The 12,500-nt window shown below is 36.4% G+C and overlaps 1 protein-coding gene across 1 annotated transcript in view; it reads right to left on the bottom strand.

Annotated features, from left to right (window-relative positions):
* Positions 1-12,500, bottom strand: part of skia (v-ski avian sarcoma viral oncogene homolog a) — a 52,861-nt gene that overhangs the window by 679 nt on the left and 39,682 nt on the right. The window contains exons 5-7 of the mRNA XM_058389193.1: positions 12,251-12,500; positions 693-923; positions 1-342 (exon numbers count right to left, since the gene is read on the bottom strand). The exon at positions 1-342 is cut by the window's left edge and continues 679 nt beyond it; the exon at positions 12,251-12,500 is cut by the window's right edge and continues 61 nt beyond it. Coding sequence (XP_058245176.1) covers positions 121-342; positions 693-923; positions 12,251-12,500 — 703 coding nt within the window. The 3' untranslated portion in view covers positions 1-120. The remainder of the gene's footprint in view (positions 343-692; positions 924-12,250) is intronic.

Below are 12,500 nucleotides of genomic sequence, written 5' to 3' on the forward strand. Positions count from 1 at the left end.
CTTCCTCTATTTTTACACATCTGCCTTTTTTTCTTTTTCATTACAATGTCTTCAGTCACTGTACAGGGTCTCTCCCTCTTCAAGATTACTGTGTGTGTGTGTCTATAGACAGAGTGTGTGTTAATTGCTGGACTCTTTAGCGTTTGAAGCAGAAGAAGCTGAAGGTGTTTTCCCCGTGAGCTCTGTGTGTGTTTCCTCCGTGGTTTTGGGCCACAGCTGATCCTGTAGCTCTTTCACAACCTTCTCCAGGTGCTGACGAGCTTCACGTTCCCGCTGGAGATCAGAGCGGAGCTGCTCACGATCCGCCTCGGCCAGCTGGAGCTTCATCTGCAGCTCCTCGATCTACACACACACACACACACACACACTGAGGTTAACATTAACCCAACAATGCCATAGGTAATTGCTGCTTGTTTGTTCATGTGTGTGATACGGAGCTGAGATTTCAGCAACACTGGAATTAAGATGTTCTGGGTTCTGTGTACATGAAGCTGTGAAGAAGACTCCAAACCATGGACTGGTCACTGAAATGAATTCTCAGAGCCATGCTGGGCTGAGTGAGGTGTCACCTTTCTGCAGTTTTCTGTTAAACACTTTAGCTCCTGCTCATAGCTTCACACTGGGACACTGGGAGTTCATAGTGTGTGTGTGTGTGTGTGTGTGTGTGTTTGCATGCATGCTCATACACACACCTGAGCAGAGTATTTAGCACGCATGCGTCCGGCCTCACAGCCTTTATCACATTTGCGCAGCTGCTTGGCTTCCTCCAGTTCTCTGGTGAGTCGAGCTCGAGTCTCGTTGGCTTCCTTCATCTTCCTCTCGTTCTCCGCTCGCAGTCGCTCCATCTCTTTACGCAGAGCGCGCTTCGCTTCACTCGCTTCACGCAGCTTCTCCTTCTTTACCACACGCAGGAACTCCAGCTCCTACTCACACACACACACACACACAATGTAATGTGTATTGTGTAGCGTGTAATGTGTAGTGTGTGTTGTGTAATGTGTAGTGTGTAATGTGTGTGTTGTGTAGTGTGTAATGTGTAGTGTGTGTTGTGTAATGTGTAGTGTGTAATGTGTGTAATGTGTAGTGTGTAATGTGTAGTGTGTAATGTGTGTAATGTGTAGTGTGTAATGTGTAGTGTGTGTTGTGTAATGTGTAGTGTGTAATGTGTGTGTTGTGTAGTGTGTAATGTGTAGTGTGTAATGTGTATTGTGTAATGTGTAATGTGTGTAATGTGTAGTGTGTAATGTGTATTGTGTAATGTGTAGTGTGTAATGTGTGTGTTGTGTAGTGTGTAATGTGTAGTGTGTAATGTGTGTGTTGTGTAGTGTGTAATGTGTAGTGTGTAATGTGTAATGTGTGTAATGTGTAGTGTGTAATGTGTATTGTGTAATGTGTAGTGTGTAATGTGTAGTGTGTAATGTGTAGTGTGTATTGTGTAATGTGTAATGTGTGTAATGTGTAGTGTGTAATGTGTGTGTTGTGTAGTGTGTAATGTGTAGTGTGTAATGTGTAATGTGTGTAATGTGTAGTGTGTAATGTGTAGTGTGTAATGTGTAGTGTGTAATGTGTGTGTTGTGTAGTGTGTAATGTGTAGTGTGTAATGTGTGTGTTGTGTAGTGTGTAATGTGTAGTGTGTAATGTGTAATGTGTGTAATGTGTAGTGTGTAATGTGTATTGTGTAATGTGTAGTGTGTAATGTGTAGTGTGTAATGTGTAGTGTGTATTGTGTAATGTGTAATGTGTGTAATGTGTAGTGTGTAATGTGTAGTGTGTAATGTGTAATGTGTGTAATGTGTAATGTGTAATGTGTGTAATGTGTAGTGTGTAATGTGTAGTGTGTAATGTGTGTGTTGTGTAGTGTGTAATGTGTAGTGTGTAATGTGTAATGTGTGTAATGTGTAGTGTGTAATGTGTAGTGTGTAATGTGTAGTGTGTGTTGTGTAATGTGTAGTGTGTAATGTGTGTGTTGTGTAGTGTGTAATGTGTAGTGTGTAATGTGTAGTGTGTAATGTGTGTAATGTGTAGTGTGTAATGTGTATTGTGTAATGTGTAGTGTGTAATGTGTAGTGTGTAATGTGTATTGTGTAATGTGTAATGTGTAATGTGTATTGTGTAATGTGTAATGTGTGTAATGTGTGTTGTGTAGTGTGTAATGTGTAGTGTGTAATGTGTGTAATGTGTAGTGTGTAATGTGTAGTGTGTAATGTGTAGTGTGTAATGTGTATTGTGTAATGTGTAATGTGTGTAATGTGTAGTGTGTAATGTGTGTTGTGTAGTGTGTAATGTGTAGTGTGTAATGTGTAGTGTGTAATGTGTAATGTGTGTAATGTGTAGTGTGTAATGTGTAGTGTGTAATGTGTAGTGTGTAATGTGTGTAATGTGTAGTGTGTAATGTGTGTGTTGTGTAGTGTGTAATGTGTAGTGTGTAATGTGTGTAATGTGTAGTGTGTAATGTGTAGTGTGTAATGTGTAGTGTGTAATGTGTATTGTGTAATGTGTAATGTGTGTAATGTGTAGTGTGTAATGTGTGTTGTGTAGTGTGTAATGTGTAGTGTGTAATGTGTGTAATGTGTAGTGTGTAATGTGTAGTGTGTAATGTGTAGTGTGTAATGTGTAATGTGTGTAATGTGTAGTGTGTAATGTGTATTGTGTAATGTGTAGTGTGTAATGTGTAGTGTGTAATGTGTGTAATGTGTAGTGTGTAATGTGTGTGTTGTGTAGTGTGTAATGTGTAGTGTGTAATGTGTGTGTTGTGTAGTGTGTAATGTGTAGTGTTTAATGTGTGTATTGTGTAATGTGTAGTGTGTAATGTGTGTATTGTGTAATGTGTAATGTGTAATGTGTGTAATGTGTAGTGTGTAATGTGTATTGTGTAGTGTGTGTTGTGTAATGTGTAGTGTGTAATGTGTAGTGTGTAATCTGTGTGTTGTGTAGTGTGTAATGTGTAGTGTGTAATGTGTAGTGTGTGTTGTGTAGTGTGTAATGTGTAGTGTGTAATGTGTAGTGTGTAATGTGTAGTGTGTAATGTGTGTAATGTGTAGTGTGTAATGTGTAGTGTGTAATGTGTATTGTGTAATGTGTAATGTGTGTAATGTGTAGTGTGTAATGTGTATTGTGTATTGTGTAATGTGTAGTGTGTAATGTGTGTGTTGTGTAGTGTGTAATGTGTAGTGTGTAATGTGTAGTGTGTAATGTGTAGTGTGTAATGTGTATTGTGTAGTGTGTAATGTGTGTGTTGTGTAGTGTGTAATGTGTGTAATGTGTGTAATGTGTAGTGTGTAATGTGTAGTGTGTAATGTGTAATGTGTGTAATGTGTAGTGTGTAATGTGTATTGTGTAATGTGTAGTGTGTAATGTGTAGTGTGTAATGTGTGTGTTGTGTAGTGTGTAATGTGTAGTGTGTAATGTGTATTGTGTAATGTGTAATGTGTAATGTGTGTAATGTGTAGTGTGTAATGTGTATTGTGTAATGTGTATTGTGTATTGTGTCATGTGTAGTGTGTAATGTGTATTGTGTATTGTGTCATGTGTAGTGTGTAATGTGTAATGTGTAGTGTGTAATGTGTGTGTTGTGTAGTGTGTAATGTGTAGTGTGTAATGTGTCATGTGTAGTGTGTAATGTGTAATGTGTAGTGTGTAATGTGTGTGTTGTGTAGTGTGTAATGTGTGTAATGTGTAGTGTGTAATGTGTGTTGTGTAGTGTGTAATGTGTAGTGTGTAATGTGTGTAATGTGTAGTGTGTAATGTGTAGTGTGTAATGTGTAGTGTGTAATGTGTGTAATGTGTAGTGTGTAATGTGTGTTGTGTAGTGTGTAATGTGTAGTGTGTAATGTGTGTAATGTGTAGTGTGTAATGTGTAGTGTGTAATGTGTAGTGTGTAATGTGTAATGTGTAGTGTGTAATGTGTAATGTGTATTGTGTATTGTGTAGTGTGTAATGTGTAGTGTGTAATGTGTAATGTGTATTGTGTATTGTGTAGTGTGTAATGTGTAGTGTGTAATGTGTAATGTTTATTGTGTATTGTGTAGTGTGTAATGTGTAGTGTGTAATGTGTGTAATGTGTAGTGTGTAATGTGTAGTGTGTGTTGTGTAGTGTGTAATGTGTAGTGTGTAATGTGTAATGTGTGTAATGTGTAGTGTGTAATGTGTAGTGAGTGTTGTGTAGTGTGTAATGTGTAGTGTGTAATGTGTAATGTGTGTAATGTGTAGTGTGTAATGTGTAGTGTGTAATGTGTAGTGTGTAATGTGTGTAATGTGTAGTGTGTAATGTGTGTGTTGTGTAGTGTGTAATGTGTAGTGTGTAATGTGTGTAATGTGTAGTGTGTAATGTGTAGTGTGTAATGTGTAGTGTGTAATGTGTAATGTGTGTAATGTGTAGTGTGTAATGTGTGTTGTGTAGTGTGTAATGTGTAGTGTGTAATGTGTGTAATGTGTAGTGTGTAATGTGTAGTGTGTAATGTGTAGTGTGTAATGTGTAATGTGTGTAATGTGTAGTGTGTAATGTGTATTGTGTAATGTGTAGTGTGTAATGTGTAGTGTGTAATGTGTGTAATGTGTAGTGTGTAATGTGTGTGTTGTGTAGTGTGTAATGTGTAGTGTGTAATGTGTGTGTTGTGTAGTGTGTAATGTGTAGTGTTTAATGTGTGTATTGTGTAATGTGTAGTGTGTAATGTGTGTATTGTGTAATGTGTAATGTGTAATGTGTGTAATGTGTAGTGTGTAATGTGTATTGTGTAATGTGTAGTGTGTAATGTGTAATGTGTAGTGTGTAATGTGTGTGTTGTGTAGTGTGTAATGTGTAGTGTGTAATGTGTAGTGTGTGTTGTGTAGTGTGTAATGTGTAGTGTGTAATGTGTAGTGTGTAGTGTGTAATGTGTAATGTGTAATGTGTGTAATGTGTAGTGTGTAATGTGTATTGTGTAATGTGTATTGTGTAATGTGTATTGTGTATTGTGTAATGTGTAGTGTGTAATGTGTAGTGTGTAATGTGTAGTGTGTAATGTGTGTGTTGTGTAGTGTGTAATGTGTAGTGTGTAATGTGTAGTGTGTGTTGTGTAGTGTGTAATGTGTATTGTGTATTGTGTAATGTGTGTAATGTGTAGTGTGTAATGTGTATTGTGTATTGTGTAGTGTGTAATGTGTATTGTGTAATGTGTAATGTGTGTAATGTGTAGTGTGTAATGTGTATTGTGTTGTGTAGTGTGTAATGTGTAGTGTGTAATGTGTATTGTGTAGTGTGTAATGTGTAGTGTGTAATGTGTATTGTGTATTGTGTAATGTGTAATGTGTAATGTGTAGTGTGTAATGTGTATTGTGTAGTGTGTAATGTGTAGTGTGTAATGTGTAGTGTGTAATGTGTAGTGTGTAATGTGTGTTGTGTAGTGTGTAATGTGTAGTGTGTAATGTGTGTTGTGTAGTGTGTAATGTGTAGTGTGTAATGTGTGTGTTGTGTAGTGTGTAATGTGTAATGTGTAGTGTGTAATGTGTGTGTTGTGTAGTGTGTAATGTGTAATGTGTAGTGTGTAATGTGTAGTGTGTAATGTGTGTGTTGTGTAGTGTGTAATGTGTAATGTGTAGTGTGTAATGTGTAGTGTGTAATGTGTGTAATGTGTAGTGTGTAATGTGTAGTGTGTAATGTGTGTAATGTGTAGTGTGTAATGTGTGTGTTGTGTAGTGTGTAATGTGTATTGTGCATTGTGTAATGTGTGTAATGTGTGTAATGTGTAGTGTGTAATGTGTAGTGTGTGTTGTGTAGTGTGTAATGTGTAGTGTGTAATGTGTAGTGTGTAATGTGTGTAATGTGTGTATTGTGTAATGTGTAGTGTGTAATGTGTGTAATGTGTGTAATGTGTAGTGTGTAATGTGGATTGTGTAATGTGTAGTGTGTAATGTGTGTAATGTGTAGTGTGTAATGTGTGTAATGTGTAGTGTGTAATATGTAGTGTGTAATGTGGATTGTGTAATGTGTAGTGTGTATTGTGTAATGTGTAGTGTGTAATGTGTGTAATGTGTAGTGTGTAATGTGTATTGTATAGTGTGTAATGTGTGTAATGTGTAGTGTGTAATGTGTAGTGTGTAATATGTAGTGTGTAATGTGGATTGTGTAATATGTAGTGTGTAATGTGTGTAATGTGTAGTGTGTAATGTGTAGTGTGTATTGTGTATTGTGTAATGTGTAGTGTGTAATGTGTAGTGTGTAATGTGTATTGTGTAATGTGTAATGTGTAGTGTGTAGTGTGTAATGTGGATTGTGTAATGTGTAATGTGTAGTGTGTAATGTGTGTGTTGTGTAGTGTGTAATGTGTAGTGTGTAATGTGTAGTGTGTGTTGTGTAGTGTGTAATGTGTAGTGTGTAATGTGTAGTGTGTAATGTGTGTAATGTGTAGTGTGTATTGTGTATTGTGTAATGTGTGTAATGTGTAGTGTGTAATGTGTAGTGTGTAATGTGTGTAATGTGTGTAATGTGTAGTGTGTAATGTGTAGTGTGTAATATGTAGTGTGTAATGTGTGTAATGTGTGTAATGTGTAGTGTGTAATGTGTAGTGTGTAATATGTAGTGTGTAATGTGTGTAATGTGTAGTGTGTAATGTGTAGTGTGTATTGTGTAATGTGTAGTGTGTAATGTGTAGTGTGTAATGTGTATTGTGTAGTGTGTAATGTGTATTGTGTAATGTGTAGTGTGTAATGTGTGTGTTGTGTAGTGTGTAATGTGTGTAATGTGTAGTGTGTAATATGTAGTGTGTAATGTGGATTGTGTAATGTGTAGTGTGTAATGTGTGTAATGTGTATTGTGTAATGTGTGTAATGTGTAGTGTGTAATGTGTGTAATGTGTGTAATGTGTGTAATGTGTAGTGTGTAATGTGGATTGTGTAATGTGTAGTGTGTAATGTGTGTAATGTGTGTAATGTGTAGTGTAATATGTAGTGTGTAATGTGGATTGTGTAATGTGTAGTGTGTATTGTGTAATGTGTGTAATGTGTGTAATGTGTGTAATGTGTAGTGTGTAATGTGTAGTGTGTAATGTGGATTGTGTAATGTGTAGTGTGTAATGTGTGTAATGTGTAGTGTGTAATGTGTAGTGTGTAATGTGTGTGATGTGTGTAATGTGTAGTGTGTAATGTGTAGTGTGTAATGTGTGTAATGTGTAGTGTGTAATGTGGATTGTGTAATGTGTAGTGTGTATTGTGTAATGTGTGTAATGTGTGTAATGTGTGTAATGTGTAGTGTGTAATGTGTAGTGTGTAATGTGGATTGTGTAATGTGTAGTGTGTAATGTGTGTAATGTGTAGTGTGTAATGTGTAGTGTGTAATGTGTGTAATGTGTGTAATGTGTAGTGTGTAATGTGTAGTGTGTAATGTGTGTAATGTGTAGTGTGTAATGTGTAGTGTGTAATGTGGATTGTGTAATGTGTAGTGTGTAATGTGTAGTGTGTAGTGTGTAATGTGGATTGTGTAATGTGGATTGTGTAATGTGTAGTGTGTAATGTGTAGTGTGTAGTGTGTAATGTGTATTGTGTAATGTGTAGTGTGTAATGTGTGTAATGTGTAGTGTGTAATGTGTAGTGTGTAATGTGTGTAATGTGTAGTGTGTAATGTGTATTGTGTAATGTGTAGTGTGTAATGTGTGTAATGTGTAGTGTGTAATGTGTAGTGTGTAATGTGTATTGTGTATTGTGTAATGTGTAGTGTGTAATGTGTAGTGTGTAATGTGTAGTGTGTAATGTGTAGTGTGTGTTGTGTAGTGTGTAATGTGTGTAATGTGTAGTGTGTAATGTGTATTGTGTATTGTGTAATGTGTGTGTTGTGTAGTGTGTAATGTGTGTGTTGTGTAGTGTGTAATGTGTAGTGTGTAATGTGTAGTGTGTAAAGTGTGTAATGTGTAGTGTGTAATGTGTAGTGTGTAATGTGTATTGTGTAGTGTGTAATGTGTAGTGTGTAATGTGTATTGTGTAGTGTGTAATGTGTAGTGTGTATTGTGTAATGTGTGTGTTGTGTAGTGTGTAATGTGTGTTGTGTAGTGTGTAATGTGTAGTGTGTAATGTGTAATGTGTATTGTGTAATGTGTAGTGTGTGTTGTGTAGTGTGTAATGTGTAGTGTGTAATGTGTAGTGTGTGTTGTGTAGTGTGTAATGTGTGTAATGTGTAGTGTGTAATGTGTATTGTGTAATGTGTAGTGTGTAATGTGTGTGTTGTGTAGTGTGTAATGTGTAGTGTGTAATGTGTATTGTGCATTGTGTAATGTGTGTAATGTGTGTAATGTGTAGTGTGTGTTGTGTGTTGTGTAATGTGTAGTGTGTAATGTGTAGTGTGTAATGTGTAGTGTGTAATGTGTGTAATGTGTGTATTGTGTAATGTGTAGTGTGTAATGTGTGTAATGTGTGTAATGTGTAGTGTGTAATGTGTAGTGTGTAATGTGTATTGTGTAGTGTGTAATGTGTGTAATGTGTAGTGTGTAATGTGTAGTGTGTAATATGTAGTGTGTAATGTGGATTGTGTAATATGTAGTGTGTAATGTGTGTAATGTGTAGTGTGTAATGTGTAGTGTGTATTGTGTATTGTGTAATGTGTAGTGTGTAATGTGTAGTGTGTAATGTGTAGTGTGTAATGTGTATTGTGTAATGTGTAATGTGTAGTGTGTAGTGTGTAATGTGGATTGTGTAATGTGTAATGTGTAGTGTGTAATGTGTGTGTTGTGTAGTGTGTAATGTGTAGTGTGTAATGTGTAGTGTGTGTTGTGTAGTGTGTAATGTGTAGTGTGTAATGTGTAGTGTGTAATGTGTGTAATGTGTAGTGTGTAATGTGTATTGTGTAATGTGTGTAATGTGTGTAATGTGTAGTGTGTAATATGTAGTGTGTAATGTGGATTGTGTAATGTGTGTAATGTGTGTAATGTGTAGTGTGTAATGTGTGTAATGTGTGTAATGTGTAGTGTGTAATGTGTGTAATGTGTAGTGTGTAATATGTAGTGTGTAATGTGGATTGTGTAATGTGTGTAATGTGTGTAATGTGTAGTGTGTAATGTGTGTAATGTGTAGTGTGTAATATGTAGTGTGTAATGTGGATTGTGTAATGTGTGTAATGTGTGTAATGTGTAGTGTGTAATGTGTAGTGTGTAATATGTAGTGTGTAATGTGTGTAATGTGTAGTGTGTAATGTGTAGTGTGTATTGTGTAATGTGTAGTGTGTAATGTGTAGTGTGTAATGTGTATTGTGTAGTGTGTAATGTGTATTGTGTAATGTGTAGTGTGTAATGTGTGTGTTGTGTAGTGTGTAATGTGTGTAATGTGTAGTGTGTAATGTGGATTGTGTAATGTGTGTAATGTGTGTAATGTGTAGTGTAATATGTAGTGTGTAATGTGTATTGTGTAATGTGTGTAATGTGTAGTGTGTAATGTGTGTAATGTGTGTAATGTGTAGTGTAATATGTAGTGTGTAATGTGTATTGTGTAATGTGTGTAATGTGTAGTGTGTAATGTGTGTAATGTGTGTAATGTGTGTAATGTGTAGTGTGTAATGTGTAGTGTGTAATGTGGATTGTGTAATGTGTAGTGTGTAATGTGTGTAATGTGTAGTGTAATATGTAGTGTGTAATGTGGATTGTGTAATGTGTAGTGTGTATTGTGTAATGTGTGTAATGTGTGTAATGTGTAGTGTGTAATGTGTAGTGTGTAATGTGGATTGTGTAATGTGTGTGATGTGTGTAATGTGTAGTGTGTAATGTGTAGTGTGTAATGTGTAGTGTGTAATGTGGATTGTGTAATGTGGATTGTGTAATGTGTAGTGTGTAGTGTGTAATGTGGATTGTGTAATGTGGATTGTGTAATGTGTAGTGTGTAGTGTGTAATGTGTAGTGTGTAATGTGTAGTGTGTAGTGTGTAATGTGTAGTGTGTAATGTGTAGTGTGTAATGTGTAGTGTGTAATGTGTAGTGTGTAATGTGTAGTGTGTAATGTGTAGTGTGTAATGTGTAGTGTGTAATGTGTAGTGTGTAATGTGTAGTGTGTGTTGTGTAGTGTGTAATGTGTAGTGTGTAATGTGTAGTGTGTAATGTGTAGTGTGTATTGTGTAATGTGTAGTGTGTAGTGTGTAATGTGTAGTGTGTAATGTGTAGTGTGTAATGTGTAGTGTGTAATGTGTAGTGTGTAATGTGTAGTGTGTAATGTGTAGTGTGTAGTGTGTAATGTGTAGTGTGTAATGTGTAATGTGTAGTGTGTAATGTGTAGTGTGTAATGTGTAGTGTGTAATGTGTGTTGTGTAGTGTGTAATGTGTAGTGTGTAATGTGTAGTGTGTAATGTGTAGTGTGTAATGTGGATTGTGTAATGTGTAGTGTGTATTGTGTAGTGTGTAATGTGTATTGTGTAGTGTGTAATGTGTAGTGTGTAATGTGTATTGTGTAGTGTGTAATGTGTAGTGTGTAATGTGGATTGTGTAATGTGTAGTGTGTATTGTGTAATGTGTAGTGTGTAATGTGGATTGTGTAATGTGTAGTGTGGATTCTGTAATGTGTAGTGTGTATTGTGTAGTGTGTAATGTGTATTGTGTAGTGTGTAATGTGTAGTGTGTAATGTGTATTGTGTAATGTGTAGTGTGTAATGTGGATTGTGTAATGTGTAGTGTGTATTGTGTAGTGTGTAATGTGTATTGTGTAGTGTGTAATGTGTAGTGTGTAATGTGTAGTGTGTAATGTGTAGTGTGTATTGTGTAATGTGTAGTGTGTAATGTGGATTGTGTAATGTGTAGTGTGTATTGTGTAATGTGTAGTGTGTAATGTGGATTGTGTAATGTGTAGTGTGGATTCTGTAATGTGTAGTGTGTATTGTGTAGTGTGTAATGTGTAATGTGTAGTGTGTATTGTGTATTGTGTAATGTGTGTAATGTGTAGTGTGTAATGTGTGTAATGTGTGTAATGTGTAGTGTGTAATATGTAGTGTGTAATGTGTAGTGTGTAATGTGTGTAATGTGTGTAATGTGTAGTGTAATATGTAGTGTGTAATGTGGATTGTGTAATGTGTAGTGTGTAATGTGGATTGTGTAATGTGTAGTGTGGATTCTGTAATGTGTAGTGTGTATTGTGTAGTGTGTAATGTGTAATGTGTAGTGTGTAATGTGTATTGTGTAATGTGTGTAATGTGTAGTGTGTAATGTGTGTAATGTGTGTAATGTGTAGTGTGTAATATGTAGTGTGTAATGTGTAGTGTGTAATGTGTGTAATGTGTGTAATGTGTAGTGTAATATGTAGTGTGTAATGTGGATTGTGTAATGTGTAGTGTGTTGTGTAATGTGTAGTGTGTAATGTGGATTGTGTAATGTGTAGTGTGTAATGTGTGTAATGTGTAGTGTGTAATGTGTAGTGTGTAATGTGTGTGATGTGTGTAATGTGTAGTGTGTAATGTGTGTAATGTGTAGTGTGTAATGTGGATTGTGTAATGTGTAGTGTGTAGTGTGTAATGTGTAGTGTGTAATGTGGATTGTGTAATGTGTAGTGTGTAATGTGTAATGTGGATTGTGTAGTGTGTAATGTGTAGTGTGTAATGTGTAGTGTGTATTGTGTAATGTGTAGTGTGTAATGTGGATTGTGTAATGTGTAGTGTGTAATGTGTAGTGTGTAATGTGTATTGTGTAGTGTGTAATGTGTAGTGTGTAATGTGTATTGTGTAGTGTGTAATGTGTAGTGTGTAATGTGTAGTGTGTATTGTGTAGTGTGTAATGTGTAGTGTGTAATGTGTAGTGTGTATTGTGTAGTGTGTAATGTGTATTGTGTAGTGTGTAATGTGTATTGTGTAGTGTGTAATGTGTAGTGTGTAATGTGTATTGTGTAGTGTGTAATGTGTAGTGTGTAATGTGTATTGTGTAATGTGTAGTGTGTATTGTGTAGTGTGTAATGTGTAGTGTGTAATGTGTATTGTGTAATGTGTAGTGTGTATTGTGTAGTGTGTAATGTGTATTGTGTAGTGTGTAATGTGTAGTGTGTAATGTGTATTGTGTAGTGTGTAATGTGTAGTGTGTAATGTGGATTGTGTAATGTGTAGTGTGTATTGTGTAATGTGTAGTGTGTAATGTGGATTGTGTAATGTGTAGTGTGTATTGTGTAGTGTGTAATGTGTAATGTGTAGTGTGTATTGTGTAACGTGTAGTGTGGATTGTGTAATGTGTATTGTGTATTGTGTAATGTGTATAGTGTGTCGTGTGTAATGTGTAGTGTGTATTGTGTCGTGTGTAATGTGTAATGTTGTGTATTGCAGTGTGTACCTGCTGAAGGCTGCGTTTGGCATGCAGAGCTGAGCCCAGCTTCTCCTCCTGCTTCACTCTCATCTTCAGAATCTCATGCAGGAATTTCTCCTTCGACTCTCGAGACTCCATACCTCCATCCAGCGCCTGTCTCAGGGTTTCCAGCTCGGAGTCCGGAGAAGCTCCACCCACTTGGCTCTCTACCCCAGCCCCCAACCCCGTGGGGACCTCGGAGATCCCTGTGACCCCTGAGACTCCCGGGGAGCTGAGC

Source organism: Hemibagrus wyckioides, linkage group LG05, assembly GCF_019097595.1.
Source record: "Hemibagrus wyckioides isolate EC202008001 linkage group LG05, SWU_Hwy_1.0, whole genome shotgun sequence".
Classification (NCBI taxonomy): domain Eukaryota; kingdom Metazoa; phylum Chordata; class Actinopteri; order Siluriformes; family Bagridae; genus Hemibagrus; species Hemibagrus wyckioides.